This window comes from Lipophrys pholis (genome assembly GCF_963383615.2).
Source record: "Lipophrys pholis genome assembly, chromosome: 12".
NCBI lineage: Eukaryota > Metazoa > Chordata > Actinopteri > Blenniiformes > Blenniidae > Lipophrys > Lipophrys pholis.
The window spans coordinates 14,829,587-14,850,692 of record NC_137641.1 but is presented as its reverse complement, the minus strand read 5'-3'; the positions used below and the strand labels follow the sequence as shown (position 1 = coordinate 14,850,692).

Sequence of the window (21,106 nt, the reverse complement as noted above, 5' to 3'; positions counted from 1 at the left end):
GTAATTTCACTCCGCCGTGTGGCACATTAATGCCAGACATGGCCGAAGAAAATAAACAGCCTATTTCCCGTGTTTGGCTCTTTTTTATTTTAATAGCATACAGTCCGGTTGTTGGCCGTTGCCGCTCGTGTTCACTGTTTGTACAACAACACCCCATCTGCAGTGTACTACCAGACAGTCTTCACACACACAAACACACGCGTTCACACTTCCCGTCTTGGCTAAATAAGATGTGAAAAAAATCGCAGAAAGTTTTTATTTATTTATTTATTTTAATTTTTTTTTTACTTTCATCTTCCAGATGGCTCATTTCATCCCCGGTTTCCTCCTTTTCGCTTCATCCTCGTCAACACCCGTCCCTCTATTCTTCTACTTCTTTTTCCTGGCTCAACTCCTTTTGCCGTTCCTTCCCTTTCTTCCCCCAGCAAAACATTTCTTTGACACCCTACCCATTTTCCTCTTATTCTTGTCATCTGCCTCTCTCTTCATCTCACTTTGTCTTCTTCTCGATGCCTTCTGCTTTGCTTCTTTCCCTCAAGCTTCAATGCACTTTTGAAAAGTTATCGAGATGTGCACTTAGACAAAGGCGAGTTTTTTTTTTTTTAAAAACCCTTGAAAAGGTTTTAAATTTGATGGATGACCTTGAAATACTTGGAAGCGTTTCACCGTAAGCAGTGAGACTAAATAAGGCCTAATTAAGAGACAAATGTTTTGAAGTGCGAGACAGAAACTCTTAAGTAGCATCGTCGTGAGCTGGAAACTGGAAGGTGCAGAATGGAAATTAAGAATGTTTTGGTTTAAGAGCTTAAATTGTCAGTGAAAACTGCTCGGCGCTCATGCTGGGTTTCTTGAACTTTAGAGGTGGGGTTCTCCTCTTTCTAAACAGTCTCGCTGAGTCGAAAATAAATGACAAAAGCCCGGAGAAATCCTTTCTTTAATCTTGTTTGAAAGTCTAGTTTTGGAAATGTCATTAGCCACGAGAGGAGTTTTTATTTTTTTCGCCTTTCGTTCTTGAGACCCCCTGCTGGGTTCGTCTGGCCTTGTGACGCAGACGTACTGTGGATTGGAGGAAGATGCGGATGCGACAAAATGATTCACGGATTTCTGTCGTGGAGGAGTTAAAATCACCAGAGGAGGCTGAATTAGTGCAGGTGAAAAAGATCGTCAACAAAACAGTAATCGGCAATCTTCTTGGAGAAATGAGTTTCATTTACACATTATTGATTGGAGAACAGATGGCATTTTCATGGATTTTGTATGAATATATAGAATTAAAACGATAAAAGCAGACATTTAAAGGTGAGCAATGTGTTATGAGGCTGCCAGCCCTTTTTTATTCGAGCTCTTCACTTTGCCTCTGTAGAAAGCTTCAGACGCTTCACAGATCTTTGAAAAGATATTAATTACAGTGAAGCCGAATGAAGTAGACACGCCCACTTTCACAAAATATAAAACTAAAAAGCTGAGATCCAGATTGTTTATTATACTTTTTTTTACATGTGCAAATCTGATTTTGACAGGCTGAGAGCTTTCAAAGCCTCCGGCGGCTATTGACCTCTGGTTTCTCCCTAAGGAGGCCCCAGACCCCTGATTGGGAACCACACCAGTGTTACCAATATAATAGAGGACAAGGTGGCTATATAATGGCTTCCCGACCTAATCCCCCCTCCTCTCATTTCCAGTGTGATGCTTTTAGATTAGGTGGTCCTTATGTGGAGGCTTTTATCTGCCGTACCTTCAAACACCATGAAGGGACGGGAATGAACTGAGAAAAGTCCGAGCTCCACCGATGATTTCTTTGGACAGTTCTATCTGTCTCCATTACCGTCTATCAGTCCGGTAAATCCACAAACCCTTCTGCTCCATCTAGAATAGATGTGAGCATCAGTGGACGACGCTCGCTGGGCCTGTAAAATCTCTTTTAACACGTGGCTGACTCAAAGGTCCGGACTGTGACAGAAGAGGAGTGATGAAACGGGCTGTGCTTTGCTTTGTGTGTTAAAACTTTCATCAAACGTGAGTGCAGACGACGGCCACTTGACACGTGATGTTAACAACCACAAAACATGATAGACTAAAAGTACTGTATGGTTTTGGTTTTGGTCTTTTCGAGGCTGAACAAAAAATGTTAATTATATTTTAAAAATGTATTTTATTGCTGCATGGCAGAACATTAATGTGACATACTATATGCATTATTACAATTGTTGAGATGTTATTTAATAATATTAATAAAACACATATATAAAACAGACTTTAGCGTAACAGTTGGGGGTCTATATACAGTATCAACATTTATCAATCTCGCTTTCACTTTGAAAAGGAAAACCCTGCCTTTTTTCCCCTATGGATCTCACAATCTTTTGATATCCTTTAACAGTGAATAGATGAACTTTATAAACCAAATCCAAGGTTTTCCACTTTAGTTTAAAACAATTACAATCCTGAAAATTGGTTTGTATCTTAACTGAAGTCTAAAAAAAATCTAACATTTAGTGCAGAGCAATATTCAATCTACTATTTTAATTCAATAACAGCTTTTTTTGTTGTTGTTGTTAGTTTCATACATATTTATTCATTTTTTGATTTTTGTATTGCATTTGTTGCGATCTTAATAAAGCATGACATGATTTTACATTGTTTTCTGACGCCAAAATGGTTTTCAAATTAAGGTGCCTGCAAACACTACATCATAATTGACAGTCTGAATGGAGAACATTTTCAAATAACATTAGTTTGTGCAACATTGCAATGTGCTTGAGAAGGTAACGGGGAGTCATTCAAATGCGACCACTGCTGAGCTACCTGTCGGATATATTATTGTGAGGCAATCAGCAACTCATTCAAGCCTCGTCTGGCTCCCAGTTCATCGGCTGTGCGAGCAGGGCCAAACTAAGAATAAAGTGAAAGCGCACTAAATTGATGTAATCACCGCCATGCTTGGCCAGACAGCCGCTTATTGAGAGCTCTCTTTCATCGACTGCCTTCACTGATTCACTGTGCTCAATTGACCAGAAATAAAATGTGGGCAGGTTGGCGCGTCAAAGGTGCTGAACACATTGCGAGAACTCCGGGCAGCGGCCGGGCACAGATGCTAACCGATGCATCCAGTGACAGCTGACAGCTGGTGTGGCGAGTCGGGGCCTTAAACTGTCCCTGCTTGATAAGAGAAGGGAGCGGCTGTTTGAAAAGTGGCGTTTGCTTAAAGTTCTGTTGTTAAGGTTTGCTGATGCTATCTTGTGCGGTGGGCGGAGAGCAGTTCAAGAACAAGAAAGGAGAGCAACAGAAATCAGGCACAAATTAGAAAGAAATGTGTGTCTGTGTGTTTGGGGGAAGGGGGGGGGGGGTAGATGAGCAATATTTCTGGGTTAGACTCCAGATTTGATAATTAACGTAAGAAAAGAGGGCAAAAGGAAATGATCGGCAAGGGACGAAATTAGAGAAGTGAAGGAATGAGACGGGGGCAAAAAGTGGGGGATGTGGCAGTGAATGCGATGGAGATGGGGGAGGGGTCTTTCAATGGGAAAGGAAGCAAAAGGGACAGTTCTATTACAGTGTCATGATGGTCAGCGGTAATGGGCGGTAATAATAAGTTGGAGACAGCTTCATGGGCTTAGAGCCGGGAGGGCTCTCACCGCAGCCACGGGGGGTCCCGCTGACAAATGTGGCACAGACACACACACACACACACACACACACACACACACACACACACACACACACACAGCAGTCAACAAAAGCTAAACACACACGCTAATGAGGAGCTACACGGAAGCCTTGGAGGGTTAGTCGAACAGGGTCAGTGACAGAGAGGTTAAGGCTCCATGACAGGGTCTGGGTGTCATTACGCCGGGGATTTCATCCATTTATCACCTCTGGAAGCTTGCACGGCAACGTGTTGGCTATTTGATTGCTCACATTGAAACATCAGTTCAGCCAAACTGATGGACTGTTTTCTATTTTTCCATTTTTTGACCAGTCTGATTGCTGATCATTTCATGCTCATAATGACATTTTCCATGTATTTGATATCAGAAAGTCCTTATTAATAGTTTTTGTAGACATTTTCTTTTTCATAAGAGTTCAGGTTTATCGTGTCTTTTTGAGGTTTCCGTCTTACTTTAATTACGTACGTCAGCCAGAACAAATGTTTGTGCAGCATTATCCAAAAGGGGCAAGCAGGTGGTCGGCGAAGTAGCAGCAGATTGAGAATGCCTCCAAATGTCACATCGGAAGATAAAATCCTAGTTCCGCCAATGCGGTCCGCTCAAACTTGGAGCATGTTTTTCATCCTATGAACCATGTTCTGTACAGGCAAATGTTCTGTCTTCTTTCAAAAATGTAAGAGTCATCCTGGCTGACATGACGTCTGCTGTCACACAAGCCGACATTCAATAGCGAGTTCGAGCTGTCTCACAACCTGAGAATTCCCAGTTTATGAGTGGAAATTGTTAATTGACCTGTTTACATGACAACATTTTCAAGTGCAAAACTTTTATTGCGTTTTGGGTGTCCGTTTACACAACTGTGCTCGGAACCACTAAAAATGCACACTTGTTGAGAACGGCTACGGTAGTAAATAGTTCTTCTGCATATGCACAAGTAGATAGACAATAAGAACAAATGGCAGCCTCTAGAGTGTCATGACTCTCGGTCTATATTTTCCTCGGACTTGGTAGTTTTATAGACGAGTCACCCAGAACAGTAAATCCAACTTGGTCATCTGTCCATACGAATGTCTGTTTACTCTCCATTGTTAAGTTTTATAGCATATTGTTCTCTGCATGCATGTGTGTGCGGTTTTATCACAAAAACAAACAACAGCACCCACTAGAGGCCCTACGGGGAAACAACGTCGTTCTCAGCGTGATTGGACGTCGTTTTTAAAAAAACTATGTTCAGACACTAAAATGCAAAAACAATGCGTTTTCACTTGAAACGTTGTCGTAAACGGGTCCTGAGTCTTTCAATGTTGTTGTTTTTTTTGGCCATTTCAATTTGCCTGCCATATTGTTGCCTGTGCCCATGAAGCTGTGTTGAGTTTTCATTTCTGCTCAAGGTCAAAACGGCTCAATCCGTCTCCATCCTTTTCAGCTGTCTTCAGTGCAAGACCATTACGTTTCCACTTAGTTGTTTAGTAACGTTATTGCTATATTTAATTTCAGACTTGTAGCAGACGGCTTATGGCAGCTTCATCCTTTAGAACCAAGATATTGGTTGTCATTATAATAACATAAATGAAAATAGGCCTATACGTTTGTGTTCCACTGTACTAAGGATATATCGGATTAATAAATATTATGCACCCGTCCAATGTAATATGTATTATGTGAAGCAGAAAGAAAGTAGACGTTTAATGTTCAATGGAAGCCTCTTTGAAACTTTGAGCAAATATCTGTTTGTTACTGTCCTCGTCAGCTGAGTAATATGTCTCAGAAACGTCTACTTACGAAGCGTGGCACACCATACAAACGTACTGGAAGTAAGAACATATGTCTTGGGATTTGAGTGAAGTGATTCTGTCAGGAAAGGGGGTGTAAAATACATGAAGGTGATAAAAGCTCACCTTCTGATCAAATGGAAAGAGTTTATTGAATTCAGGATCAAGTGGATCAGGCTTGTGTTTGTTTGAGCAGAGAGTATCCTGGCCCCTCAAACATCAGACACTCAGCAATATGTTTAACTTGTCCTTGCAGTAAAGTCTTCATTACTACTCGACCCTGTTTGTCCTTATAAGTTCAAAATGTGTCTTTATTCACGCATGTGTCCTTTACTAAAGCACTGCAGAAAGTTTAACTTTGCTAAGTTAGATTTGAAATTAGCAGTATTAAAAACTTGTTTGATGACAAGTTTAAAGAAAGAGCTTATGCAAGTAGTCTATCGTGTCACATTTACATTCGTGATCAAACATTGTTAATACTGTTGAGCTGCAGAGTTGGAGGATTTCCAGAGGCAACAGTGACGACCACGCTTCCACACAAATACCGAACCCATTTGGTTCTGGGCTAAACAAGAGAAGGTCGTCTGCTCAGCCCCCTGCTGGGCTACTAATGACGAGTGTGTACCCGTGTGTGTGTGTGTGCATGTGTGTAAATGTGTGTTAATCTGCGTAAAGCTCAGAACAGGCTGGTGGATCTGTGTGATCTAACCAGTAAGAGGCTTAATGTCTGCACTGGGACTGACTGGGCTGAAGTCTGGGAGAGATAGGGACTGAGTCACACACAAGTTGCAGTGTTGCCTTTGTGCAATTCCTCATCCATGAAGGGAAACACGATGTGGAGTTGCCTAAAAGATTCAGGCAAAATAAGTATATATTTCAAGACTGAACTATTACACACATGCGTTCCATCCTCTGCGAAATCAAAGTGACAGAGTTTTTTGACAGCTCTTATTATTTCATTACTTGAGGCTACAGAAATGAGAAACACGAAAGGCATGAACAAATGACCCCCACAAAAAAAAGGCCCAGTCTGAGCTGATGGGGAAGGAAATAGATGGAAAACATGGTTTTCTTTAACTAAAACTCAGTGGAATTGCCTAATTAAAAGTGCTTGGATTGCAATGTTTTTCTTTCACATTAAAATGACTGTAATTACAGCTAATGTTTGTCTTTTGTTTGAATGACTGTATTGTTTAACTGACAAACACTAATGTTATACACTCTGTCAGCATCTTAATGATTCACAATGAAGAGCGGCTAATTTTGCGGCTATCTGCTAATTCTTACTCCCAAAAAAATGATGGACAGAAGTAGATGGACAATAACAACAATGGCGGTGTCCATAGTGTCCATGTTCTCCTGGGGCTCGGTTGAGAGTCACTGTAATAACAATCCAACTTGATCATCTGTCCATACGAATATCTGTGTACTCGCCATTGTCGATCATGAAAACTACATCATTTTGAGTGTTTCTGCCATTTCTGTGTCAACAGGCCTCATTGTCAAAATGTGGCCATGTAAATCCAAAAACGTTCTGAAACAAAAATGCCAGAATGATGCGTTTTTACTTTAAAGGTCGTGTAAACGGGGTCTTAAGCGAGGCGTGTTAAAATATAAGTAGAATGTAAGTCCAGTGTTCATGATGAACGCCATAAATCATAATACAGAGAAATTAATAATTAACCTCATTAGCCTAATAGAAAAGTCATTTTATAGTACTTTTGAGTTGAGCTTGATTCGACCAGTGAACCCACACAGAAATATCAGAAACTACCCTCTGATAAAAGCTCGTCACTTTTCAAGTATGGGCTGATCCCTGGTAACTAAAAGTGAAATTGCTCCTCATTAGTCCAGATATACGCCTATCCTGAAAATGGCATGAGCATTGAACAACACGCACAATAACACACCAACACCTGCATGCGGTCTCACATTCTTCAGAAACGGAGTAATTATAACGGGAGACAAAAGAGCCGGGCCAAAGTGGTGAGGGATGGAGGGTGGAGAAGAAGACAGATGGAGAACAAGACAGAGAGAAAAGACAAAGACAGAAGGCTGTGTACAACGGCTACCACACGGATTGATTAATATGGGCTATTAAGCTATAACACCAGATCATAGTCGGGTCCCCCTGGCCATATTACGGTGACATGATGAAGCGCCTGTATTAGCCATGGGAGAGTGCTAGTGATGCAGATAATAGCCACGTCCCAGGAGACCTGCAAAGGGAATTAATGCTGCTGTCTAACACACACACACACACACACACGGATGCAGATGCTCACAGACACAAAATTGAATACTGACTGTAATTTGCATATGTGAACACACACAGGCGGAAAAGAATGCACACACGTGGACTTTTTGAAGACGTGTAGTTGAACACATTTCTTTTTCCTGACAGGACCTCGACCTTTGATTTATGACAAATGTATACATACCTCGTAACGCAATCTCGTTCTTTCCTGCCTGTTGCAGTGGGAAGAAATTAGATGAATAGAACGGATGATTACCCTATCTATACCTACACACACACACACACACACACACACACACACACACACACACACGCATCATTTATCCTTTTCATTCTCTAAAAACCCTGCAACTCATTGTTCTACTTGCTATAGTTTTCCTGTCTGGACATACACCTTTACAGTTTTTCTGATCGTGCAAACATGACACATGACAGTTTTGGGGTGGATACTCACAATTCCTTTAAAAGTGCCACTAACCTCAACAGTTGACTCCAGTTGAATCCATTATCTTTATTCAGGTCCGTCAGGGTCATCGGCACTATTGGACGAAGCTTCACTCTGTCTATATTCAAGCACATTGCCATCTATAAGCAATTATGCTTTCACTTAGGTTTAATAAGTTGTTTTGTTACTTGAAACAAATGCTGGACAAGTACGGCTACAGGCTCATTCAGGACATAGGACAGAATTGGCAGTACTTTGCTAGAACAGATACAAGAAGTGTTAAAAAAAAAAAAAGTATGACCAAGACACATACATTTTTTTTTAGATTAAATTGAAGATAAATATTGTTTTTTCAGCATTTACATTTCAACTTACTTTTAGGTACTTTTTGATGTTGTAGTGTTATCTGACAACGTGCAGATTAATTTGGAATTAATGTATTAAATTACTTCATAGAGAAGGTTATTAGTAAAGCAATGCTGTTCCTTTCTTTTTCCAATGTAACTACTGATATCAATGCATTACATCTTTCAACTAGCAACATTTGTCCATTTCCTCAAGTTTTGTTGATTTGACTTGATATCTGTGTTGTTTATCATCAATTGCGCCACTGTTTTACCAACAGCCTTTTGTAGCTGTTTGAGGAATGTGCATTTTAAATTAAATGTGTTGTTATTGATATGATGATGATGATGATGTTTTCAAGTGAAAATAAAAACCTCTAGAGTGTCCTATTCTCTTGGGATTTGGTGGTTTTATAGTTGAGTCACACATAGTAGTAATCCAACTTGGTCGCCTGTCCATATGAATGTACATGTACTCGCCATTATAGCGTATTGTTCTCTGTGTGTTCATTACAAAAACAGTGCCAACTCATGGTCCGCCATGAAAACGACATCGTTTTTTACGCTTCTGCTTTGTTCGGGTAAACAGATATAATTTTCTAAACATTGCAGTTTAAAGGCAAATAGTTTTTGAAACAAACACTCTAAAGCTACTTCTAAATATTCAAAGTTCACTCAGGCAGACAATTAAATATAATCAAATAAATGCAGTTTTTTTTTCCTTGAGAGTTTGACAGAATAATAAGTGGTGCTCTAAATCTTAGAATTCAACACCACAGCCAAAGTAAATGAAATCGAGTCAACAAAAGCACAAGCTCATGCAAAATCCAGTTCTAATCATATTTTTCTTGGTTAAATATTGGAACTTGTATTTGTAAATGTTCCCTTTTGTGGCTTTGTGGTCAAAATGTCATGTTAAACACCAATAGATCAGTTCTTGAATAGGAGCTTCTGATGTGTGAGTGCTTTTGTGAATGGGCAGATGTGATTTTTTCAATTGTAATTTGCTTTGTGACAACTAAGGTACAAACATGCAATGGGAGCACCGTCCACTACTTCCATTTCTGAGTTATCACCAGTGACCTTTTAAGACTTGAGAGTTTGAATCTAAACGGCTTTAAACAATTTCAATAGTTATGCCTGAACCAGTGTGAACCTACATCAGTAAAAATGGATCTGTTCATTGACGCGTCATTATTAACGTTTAATCTGGCGATTAACTAGATTTCATCCAAATCAACACTAATATGACCCAGAATCCAAGATCACATGCTTATTTTTAAGAAAGTCATATTTCAGGCAATTCTTTACATGAATTTAATGTTTATAACCCATAAATATGAAGGATAGTAGAACTCGGCAACTCGACAACAAGCAGGAAGAACCTCTTACAAACATCCTCAGACAATTTGGTCGATGCCATACCGTCATCGTAGGGTAGCAAAGTATCTGAATATTTGTCATGATCTGTTTCCATTTCTGTCTTTTCTCTGTCTCAGTGGGAAGAGATCGGGGAGGTGGATGAAAACTACGCCCCCATACACACCTACCAAGTGTGCCGCGTGATGGAGCAGAACCAGAACAACTGGCTCCACACCAACTGGATCCTGACCGAGGGCGCCCAGCGGGTGTTCATCGAGCTCAAGTTCACCCTGAGGGACTGCAACAGCCTGCCCGGAGGGGTCGGGACCTGCAAGGAGACTTTCAACATGTATTACTACGAGACCAACGGCGACGAGGATGAAATGGAGGACGGGGAGATGAGGGACGGCGTGATGATGACGGAGGAGGAAGACCGGGCGATGAAGGAAAGCAGATACATCAAAATCGACACCATAGCGGCCGACGAGAGCTTCACCGAGCTGGACCTGGGGGACCGAGTCATGAAGCTCAACACTGAAGTCCGTGACCTCGGCCCTCTGACGCGTAAAGGCTTCTACCTGGCGTTTCAGGATTTAGGGGCCTGCATTGCTTTGGTGTCGGTCCGGGTTTTCTATAAACGCTGCCCGTTCTTGGTGAAGAGCTTGGCCGAGTTCCCCGGCACCATCCCCGGCTCGGAGGCCTCGCAGCTGGTGGAGGTGGTGGGGCGCTGCGTCAACAACTCCGTGCCTCTGTATGAGCCTCCCAGGATGCATTGCAGTACGGAGGGCGAGTGGTTGGTGCCCATCGGGAAGTGTGTCTGCCAGCCGGGCTTCGAGGAAATCAATGGATCTTGCCAAGGTGAGACGAAAAAGGTTTTCTTTAAACTTCTGTGTCATGTTTCCTGGCTCAGGTGTTGAGTTTACTGGTACACCAACATGAATCAGCTTCCAACCATGAGCTTGAGTTTGGATGAAGTAGATTGATGTCTTATTTGAAAAAAAAAACTCTTTAATGTTCAGCTGGTTCTTTATAAAACAAAAGTTCTACCTCTACATCTTTTGTTCAATCATGACATTCATGGCGCTTTTAGGTTTTTGTGTTCACATGCACAGATGTTTCCCTGGGTTGCTATTTCCATTCTGTGTATTTTTATAGCCATGCATGTGTTTATTTTTGGTGTTGTGTGCTTGAGTGTGCACATGGATCTGTTTATTCTCCCACTGAGTGTTTCTTACTGCGCGAGTGCGAGTCTGTGTTTCTCCTCAGCTTTAGAGGAGGGTATTCCCCCGAGCCCCGCAGCACTTTGCTGCTCTCATAAAGCCTCTGTTCTGCTCCGTCTTAGACCCGAACACTCCCAACCGCCGACCTCAACTGCCATTTCCACGGGCACCCAGTGCCTCTGCATTTTTCTCCACCTCCACCCTCTCCAATCTTCCTCTGCGCTGTCTTTAAATTACTCACTTTTCCGACTCGCGCTCGACAATCCACTCATGCAAGCGAGAGCCGTTCTGAATAGCGTGGAGAAGTTTATGGAAAAAAGAATAATAGTAATTCCGGCGAACACTTATTGCAGCCACAGGAAGCTGCGCGGCACAGGAAAGTGAAATGTGCGATTATTTGGTAGCTCGTGAGTGTTTTGATTTAATCTTCACACAATGCCTTGCAGATCACGTGTCGGCAGGATGTGATGGAGTGAATACACATGGCCAACTCTTGGAAAATCACACATGGAGATAGATTCTGCAGCCATTCAGTTTCACAAATGCGCACATGGAAACTATCTCGGTTGTGAGATTATAGGGTAGTTGATTGTGTGTGTGTGTGGCAGTGAGGGTTTCTGCGAGCATTCTGCATATCGGAGTTTTCACTGAACTCATCAGACAATGTGTCCAGAAGGTTTGCTGTAATCAAATGGTGAAATATAGCTGCAAAGAGTGGAGCATCCCCGCAGCAGCTTTGTCAGACACAGATTCTCTGTCGGGAGATCATTAGGAAAATAGCTGTCAGTGGCCCACCGGCCTGCCTCCAGTCATCCCGCCACGGCCGGAACAGTCGAGCAGACTAATGTTACAGATCTAAAGCTGACGGGGCTAAAAAAAACCTCCTAACCTCGTCTTCAGCGGTAGTATTCACAATCATACAGAGCTCATTAGCCACAGTGTGTATCGGTGATGTGCAACATCGGGATGTAACTGTACATCTTAAATACTGTACTCGGAAAAGGAACTTACATGCAAAAGATTAAAGACCCTCTGAGCAGTGCATGATTTCCACTCATTAGCTTTCCACCCATTTGTGCGCAGCTAATTATGCTTCACAGACTTCTGCTAAGCCACTTCTGGACTAATTTGGTTCGGCCCGTTTTGTTACCTTAGGAATTATGCTGCCAGGACCTGGACCTTATAGTATTGTGTATTTCTTTTGTGTTTTACTTCAGTATCTGTCTGCTAATGTTTAGAACATGCAAAGTTTTATGAGCTGTGGTTTTAATTTCAGCGAGCATGGCGGCGTTAGTCATGGCAATTTGTCTTCTGTTTAACAATAGTTGTAAAACATTTTTTTACAAATTTATCGTCTCTGCAATATCAACATTTGTATAGTAATGTGCATATCGCAAAAGACTAAATTGTAATTCATTGTGTTTCCATGTACTCTACGGCCATGCTCTAAATGTAGAAATAATTGGCCAATCAGATGGAGCTCTACCGAGTGCGTTTAATTGAATTATTCCATACACATGTACAAATATGTACAGTATACTTATGACATATCTAACAGTCATATCGCAATAATCAGCATTATCACAAATCGCGATTAATATTGTGCAGCGATGCCAAAAACATACGCATGTCCTCGATGATTTGAAATTAAAGTATATATAATTGATCACTGTACTTTAGTCAAGGTTTGTGGTATTCAAACGTTCATTTTTATATTTAAACTAGTATTAAGATTAGCAAACACTTTTTATTAAGGACTTCCCTTATCTGCCCCTAAACCCCATTACGTTTTGTTTTTTTTATCGAGTATCTGCTAATCCCGATAATTTCACAATCCAATACTTATATTTGCTTGGTGCCTGCTAAATGCTTTTATGGTACACAAAATAACATGAAATCCCAAATTGTTTGTCATCTCCTGGATGTCATCTTTCACCTGCTCTGTTGTATAAATGTTCTTAAATGTTGTCACATACATTGTTGTAGAGCCTTGATAAGGTGGTGTCTAACAGACCATTGAGGCACCTGGACGTATTGTGGATCCAAAAGCTTTACAAGGGTTAGTTTGATTTTCATGCCAGCACAGCTGCACCAAAAACTAAGCTGCGTGTTTGTTTTTCAGATGGTGTATGAAATGGTTTCTATTTAACAAAGCTTTGATGCTGCCTCCTCTTGAAATGGTGGTTTTGCGGATATTACATGTCAGCTATTGGACTGAAAATCGACTCCAGCTGATTGCCGTAATTTACTGACGGTTGATCAACTAAAAATTGCTGAAATTTGCCCAGATCCGATACCAACGACACGACTATCTGAACACTTTATGCCTTTCGTGCATAAAACCAGCTCGTTACACTCCTTCCAGTTTTGGCTTACACTTAGCATCAACACATCAGCAGTGATTTCAGCCTCCATTAACCGGACAATAACACATACAAATTTCAGAGAGTAGTAAGACGGATCACTTTTATTGTCCCATTCTATGTGTGCTTTATAAATGGAAACCATGTACACTTCAATTTCAGAGTGTGAAAATTAAAAAGAAGAAGAAAAAAAAAACATGTCTGGAGAATTAGTATCTCCGATATATCTCTGATATTCTACATTGGGTGTATTTGCAACCATAAAGAACATGGAGTGTGGGTTTTTCAAGCAAAAGATCAATCTGTTAAAATATATATTTCCCATAGCATTTCCATGGAAAAGGACTCGGTGAGCATGCAGCACAAAGTGCTCTGTAACTGCACGGCCGTTTTCTCGACAGCACAGAAGATTAAAAGTGTGTTGCCTCTGCTCATGTAGACTGAGCACGGCGGAGAAACGGCCTTAAAAGCAGCGATCAGCTTTGTACATAAAGTACATAAAGGGCCTGTGATGGTGCTATTCTGATGACACTGTAATCAAAAACTGACCCCTGACACGTCTCGCAAAGAAAACTGACTCATCATAGTTTGTTTTGTTTTTGGGGAGGGGGGGGTTCTCACCCTGTTATGGTGCTACAAAGTTTTAAGAATTACCTTCGTTCTCATTTTAATGAGTTTCAGTGTTTTGAATTCCAGGAAGATGAAGGTGTGTGATATGCAAATTTTCACCATTGGTCTTTGGAATAAAACCATCCTGGGTGCTCACAGTAATATCATTTATCAGGTTTTCTTCTCTCTCTCTCTCTCTCTCTGTTGCTCTCTCTCTTTCCAAATGTAGTCCTTAAACACAATCAAATGCAGTGAAGTGAGTAGGACACACTCCTCAAAATTAATGAAGCTACAGGATGGTTTGGGGTTTTTTCTTCTTCTTCTTCTTCTTCTTCTTCTTCTTCTCTCTCTTTGCAGTTTTGCATGCAGATGAGAGTGTTAAACCGACAGCCTTTGAAATCGTGTACAGAGGAAAAACGTGGCAGGGTTTCCTCTCTGCCAGCTTTGTAACCATATGCGTTCGCTGCCTTGGTAAACACTTTTTCATGTGTGTTTCAGTCACTCGCAGGAGTGTGAAGTGTTGAATTTTGTTTTTTTTTTGAGTGTCTGGACTCCACGCTGCGAGTGGTTATGTATCCACTGTCTTTTTTTTTATGGCGGGTGGTTTCTAGTTGCCTTTTCAGAAGTGGATGTTCTGAACATCTGTCGAGCTGAATTTTTCAAACCATCAACGGGTTTAGTGGTTTAATTTCAACTCCATTGTGCCCTTTTAGTAAATCTGTGTTGTTTTTTTTTCCCCGTTTTTTTTTTTTATTCAAGCTGTTTAAGCAGAGATCCAACATCGGTAATAACATTTTATTTGATAGCTTGTGTTGACTGTGAATCAGTGGGTTGAAGGTCGGTACGGCACAATGTGCGTATACGAGAGAAAATGTGTAAATTTGTGTTGATCCTGGCAGTGTTGGCTTTGCGTGCTGCCCAGTAGAGCATGATTTAATGCAGCCTTTGTAAATGTAGGACAGAACTCATTATGGACGCCTCTTTCTCCTCCTTTTTGTCTCTCTTTTCCTATCTTCTCTCGCTTTATCTCATTCTCACATCTCTCTGTCCCACTCTTCTTTCTCACTTTCCTTTGTATGTCTCTTTCGTCCATTTTCCCCCCATAACTACTTATCATTCACTGCTTCTCCATCCCACCCTCTCTCTCTCTCTCTCTCTCTTTGCCATCTCGATTAGTGCTCTTCTGCCTTTTTGACTTGTCAGTGTCTCTCATAAGATCGGTCTCCCGCTCCCGCTCTCGCCACCAACACACTAACAGAACTGTCTTCTTATATTTAAATCTTCACCTCCTTCACAGACGTTCTCACAGATAAGCACTTCTCCCCGAAAACCTACACCTTTTTTATGGGTGAAAAAAAAATGCATAAAACGCCGGCACAATGAGAACCTTTGCATAACATGTCCTTCATGAAGACATAACAGAATTGGCCAATTTTCCCCTCAACCCCAAAACAAGTTATAATACCGTGTGTTCTCGCTGTAGGAACAACATGGTGTTACACCTGAATGACTCTTGTAATTTTATGTCTAGACTCTAACAACCATGACTTTGTTGTCATTCTAACACAAATAAACACATTCTCAAAGAGTCGCTGGCATTTTGTTGGGGGAAAAAAAACAAAATTCCAACAGTGACATTTGTGGGAAAAGTGATGTTAACGTTTGTTACTTTTCTGGGCCTGAAACCCACTTCCTCAAATAAACATCCTGTGTAGATCCATCCATCGTCCAAACAGGCATCCATTTATCCGGCCTTTTGGGTGACTGTGACTCAGTTGATAGTGTGCTGTTTCTCTATTGGAAGGTTGCAGGTTCGATCTGTCCATTAGTCCTTGAGCAAAACACTGAACTCCAAACTGAGCACTTTGCATGGCAGCTGCCTCCAGTGTGTGTGTGTGTGTGTGTGTGTGTGTGTGTGTGTGTGTGTGTGTGTGTGTGTGTGTGTGTGTGTGTGTGTGTGTGTGTGTGTGTGTGTGTGTGTGTGTGTGTGTGTGTGTGTGTGTGTGTGTGTGTGTGTGTGTGTGTGTGTGTGTGTGTGTGTGTGTGTGTGTGTGTGTGTGTGTGTGTGTGTGTGTGTGTGTGTGACATTGTAAAGCACTTTGTGGGCTAGTAATCAGTGGAGAGAGAGCTGTAAAGGTGAACTCCATTTTACCATTTACATCCATGCATCTTTCCAGCCCCTTTACCCTACTTAGAGTCGAGGGGTTGCTGCAGCCAATCACAGTTGACTAAGGGTGAAAGCAGGGTTCATCCTTGGCAGCTTAGTGTCACCAATCAGTTTAATACATGTGTTTTTGAATTGTGGATGGAAACTTGTGTCGGAACTCTACATAGAAAGGCCCATAAGCCTGAAATCGAACCGTGAATATTTTCACAATCAAACAGTCACTTTTACATCTACGGTCAATTGTGTGCACATTGACAATGAGAGTGCTGACCACCCCACCATTCTTAAACTCTCCAGCTTCTTTCAGACCATATGCTACTTGACAAATTCCTTGTTATCAACTGATCTCAATACTACAGTTACTAAAAGAGAAATGAACACACAGGCAGCATTTTTGTAGCATGGGTCTGTGTCTGATAGTGAGGACAGAAATTCATCCTAATACAGAAATACAGCCATGGAACACTTCCTTCTTATCGTTATATTCTGCCATTACTCAATTGTCATGATTGTATTTGTCGCTTATGATGTTTGACAACTGAGTTGTGGCTAACTGTTTAGTTTGTCAGGCTTAACGATGACAACATGCCTGGAATGTGCATTTATTTATATATAACCTGTGTTGTGATGCGTTCCTTGTTACACAAGAAGCAGCGTCGTGTCAGACAACATCTAAAGATACTGTATGTGATTGTGTGAGATGTATGGATATACGTACAAGTTGAGCTTGGGATAATTGGCATTAGCCTGCAGCGCTGACAGCCCAGTAAGACTGAAGGGAGGAGGGGGACACATCCATGAACGGATGGATGGATAGACAGAGAGATGGGGATCGTACAGAGAGGAGAAGTGAAGGCAAAACAATGGGGACACAAGATAAATTGGAGATTTCACACCACGGGGTGTGAGGGCAGACAGACAGAGAGATGGATGGGTGTTGTTTCAGGGGTGATAGCGATGGAGGAAGGATAACTGAGGATAGAAGTGGGCAGATGGATGAAGAGGGAGATAAGAAGGAAGGGGGAGGGCGTAGATTGAGTTCAGTCTTTGCAGATGTGACTGAGGATGAGTGAGTACTAGACAGAAAGTGGGAATAATGGCTGAATGGAACATTGGAAGAATGGATGAATTATGGGTGAACCGAATAACGGCTGAATGGGTGATGAGTATCCTGGGTTTGGAGACAATGCTGCCAGGATGTGACATTTGAATGAAACATGAAAAAAAACCTGTTTACTTGTATTGTCTCATCGCAGCTATAGTTTTTTCCATTTCTTTGCCAACTCTGCTCTCCAAGTAGTTAAGATTGAACCATAATCATGTACTCTACAAGAGGTCCAACTATAGAAGAAAGATCATCCATCACAGTGTGCAACAATCTAATGCCTCGGTCTGGTAGAGGGCACAAAGTCAAGGCCAAACCAAGTGTCACAAGACTGTGTCAAGAGCACGGCCACCACAACTTTATGAGTATTTTAAGGGATTCAAACCACAAAAACATGGTCCATGGGGTTCAGTATAAAGAAAATGTGGGACATGTCATATATAGGTATTCAGATTGAACTGAAAACACACACATTCCAAAAAATCGCCAATGAGCGGCAATTCAAGTGCTTCACTGTTCACCTCTTTTATCCTCATATGTGTTCTTCAATATATATATATATATATATATGTATATATATATATATATCTGCATATGTCTTCAAAAGTTGGATGTAATCCCGGCTGTCTCAGCAGGCTTTGCTCTGCAAAATTTACATTCTGCTGTGTGCTTTCTTTTAGATGTTTATTTGCAGAAGAACTCTTTGTGGTGTAAGTAGCCAGATCTCATTACTTAGGATTTTGCCAGTATATCCAGAGCCCCTTGAAACGTTTTCTGCATCCACTATATGGAAGTGTGACGAGTGAAGGGGGAGGATATGCAAACAAAAAATGAAAATAACAAAATGGATCAATCATGAATGAGTCGAGGCATCGTTTTCATCAGGGTAAAGTCGTGACGTCCCTGCAGTTGTCATCTCAACCAGTCTTGAAATCTGAAGTCACGTTGATGCATGAGTTTCTATTTCTAATTATGTTCTGTATTACACAATCACTGAAAATACATTTGTTCTGTAAATTCAAGAAGCAAAGCAAGACCTTGATCTGAACTGACCAGATCAAGATGGACAATGAGCTTCATTGCTAAAGGAGAGCAATTTGCAATTTGGATCGTTAGATATTCATTTTTGATATTTTTTGATGTTCAAAGTTGCACATCATTCCATTCACAATGTGGTTTAGTTGTGACAAAACCAAAATCTCAATCTTACGTCATTCCAATATTGAGTTCTAAGCAACCAGTAGGGTTCACAATTCAGATTTTTTGTTCCAAGTAAGATACTTTCAAGTCCCTTTGAACACATTCGTGAAATAATGGCAGGAAGGGAAGGACTAACAAACTGTGTGATGAAATACCGCTCAAGTAACGCTTGAGGAAGATACTCCACCAAGGCCAGTAACTCAATCTGCAATCATGTTGTCTGGATATTTTTTCAAGCCACAGAAAGGTCGAAATCGTCTTTGCGGCTCCCAACAAGCGAACTCGTCATTGAGACGTGAATTCATATTTCCCGTTCTGTGTTTTTGTCACAATTGAAGGATAGTCAACTTAGTGTTGAGACGTGTAGCATTTAACAGGCCAAATTCTCAATCCTGCAAAGTTAACGACAGCAAAAAATAACTCGCCGATCTTCCACTGTGAGTCAGACCAATTCCAAACCGAATGGCCTTTTAAATGTCCCATGATTCACCCCTTCACGAAGTTTCGGGAAAAATCCAGCTCCAGCGAGAACATAACCTCCTCGGTGGAGGTAATAAAGCAAATGCTAAATGAATAGTTGGAATGAGGGATTGAAGGTTGAATGGGGTATTTGCTGAAATGAGGGTTCCTTGAATGGGGTGGATAATGGCGTTTGAGCCGGGTGAAATGTTGTAATGATGGTGAAAGAGGGAAATTATATATCGCGGCGGTGGAACAGGGATTTGGAGGGAGTCTGCATTGATGGGATAAGGGCTGCATTCAGTGTTTGGAAAGATGGGATAAGGACTGACCAGGATGTTGGAATGACATGATAAGAGCTGAATGATGACTTTTGAAGATGAAAACGGGGCGGAATGGAAGTCTGGGATTGACGTCCCTGTGATGTTGGGATTCCAGCAGCACAGTAGAGGAAGCTGGGGGGGGGGGGGGGGGGGGGGGGGTGGTAGGAGGAGACGCAGGATAAGGAAGAGAGAGGACAGATAAAGGAATACACCTGGAAAAGCAGGACGACTGCGGGTATCAGCATTGAAAAGAATTAGGTGGAGTTCTCCACGTAGAAGAGCAGTGAAATCGAAGAGCATTTTGTTCGTTAACTGTGCCCCGGGTGGAGCTGGATTCTCCCCTGACAATACTTTGTTTCAGTGGCGGGGCTCCCCTGGTGTTCCTCTGTGTTTGCCTGCCTGTCAGACGTCACCGCAGCATATGTCAAACTCGATCTGGTCACACCGACTGTGGCGCTGCCATCAGAAACTGTCTCAGTGGCTTCGTAACGCGAGGAAGCTTTCTGCCTTCTGCCCCCGGGGGAATTCTGGGATAGCGAACCAGCGGCTCACACTTGCAGTGTGGAGCTTGTGGTTGATGCTGTGACGAGGGTATTACTGTTGCTTTGCGTTACTGGCAAGATACACACATAATCATGTCAATGACAGCATCTGCCATTACAGTAAGATTACCATCGTGCACTGATAAGGACTGCAGTTTCAACGTCACCTTGCTGCGGGTGTTTTATTTATTCCGTTTCTTTTATCACGGGGGTTGGACAGTCTGTTTGATTTACACTCAAAACCACAAATAGTATTACAATGCAGCATATCGTGCCTGCCGCAAAATACTTTTCACATGCTGTGAATATAATTTGATGTTTTGTATTTCTACAATTTATTGCAAAGACAATATTTCTTGTTAAGTCTCTGATCCGTTCTTCATGGTCCCGACATCCAAGAGCATCTCAGTTGTTTTTAAGTTAATTCCTGTTATATTAAGAGCAAATCATTTGTTTCCACTATTCAGAGTTGTTGTAATTATTCTCTCATTTACTTTCAGCTGTGATCCCTTTAAATCCAGGTTGTCAAACACATTTTGGTTCATGGGGCCACATACAGCCCAATTTGGGATGAAAATGTTAATTTCCCAAAACCAAACAATTACGGCCAAAAATGACTACAGAATTCAGTCAAATGTAAAAAAAAAAAACCATCTCCAATATCTAAGGGTAGTTGGAATGCCATCTCCTTTTCTTTTACGTGTGATTATATTATGTGTCATATAGTAGTAAAAGTGGCAATACAGCTCAGGATATCTATCATCCTTGGTAGATTTTGTATTAAATGTGTACTCCAAAATAAAGCAACATGTTATGTTAAACACATCGAGTTTAGTCATTAGGAGCCAATAATTGATTTCTGTATGCAGGTACAATTGCTACGAATACTCTACCTTTATCGGAGCTGTATTAATTATGCTGAAAACACTGTGCCATGGCATGCCAGGCTATGAGTTCACGCTGTTGTTTTTGTAATGACATTACACACACACGTGCTTGCAGAGAATAATACACTATAAACATTAAAAATGGAAGCAAGTTGTGCCAATCTGGAGGCGTTTTCCTCATGGAGACAGAGTTGGAGCATTTTCCAAAACTTTTACTTTGGGAGCCATTTTCAGAAAGTTGCTTTTTCAGTTGCTCCCAGCACTGCTGCCATGTAAACGGACACACAAAACACACTGAAAATGAAAATGGTTTATCTGTTCTGTTGCTGTTTGTCTCGTTCGCATTCACTAATTTTCTTTCTTACAAAGATCCACTGACATCC

General features: G+C 41.3%; 1 protein-coding gene across 1 annotated transcript in view; it reads left to right on the top strand.

Annotated features, from left to right (window-relative positions):
- The window catches only part of epha5 (EPH receptor A5), a gene marked incomplete at both ends in the record, with an annotated part of 85,517 nt that overhangs the window by 8,749 nt on the left and 55,662 nt on the right, over positions 1-21,106 (top strand). Inside the window, one exon of the mRNA XM_080477177.1 lies at positions 9,986-10,706. Within this exon, the coding sequence (XP_080333303.1) occupies positions 9,986-10,706 (721 nt within the window). The remainder of the gene's footprint in view (positions 1-9,985; positions 10,707-21,106) is intronic.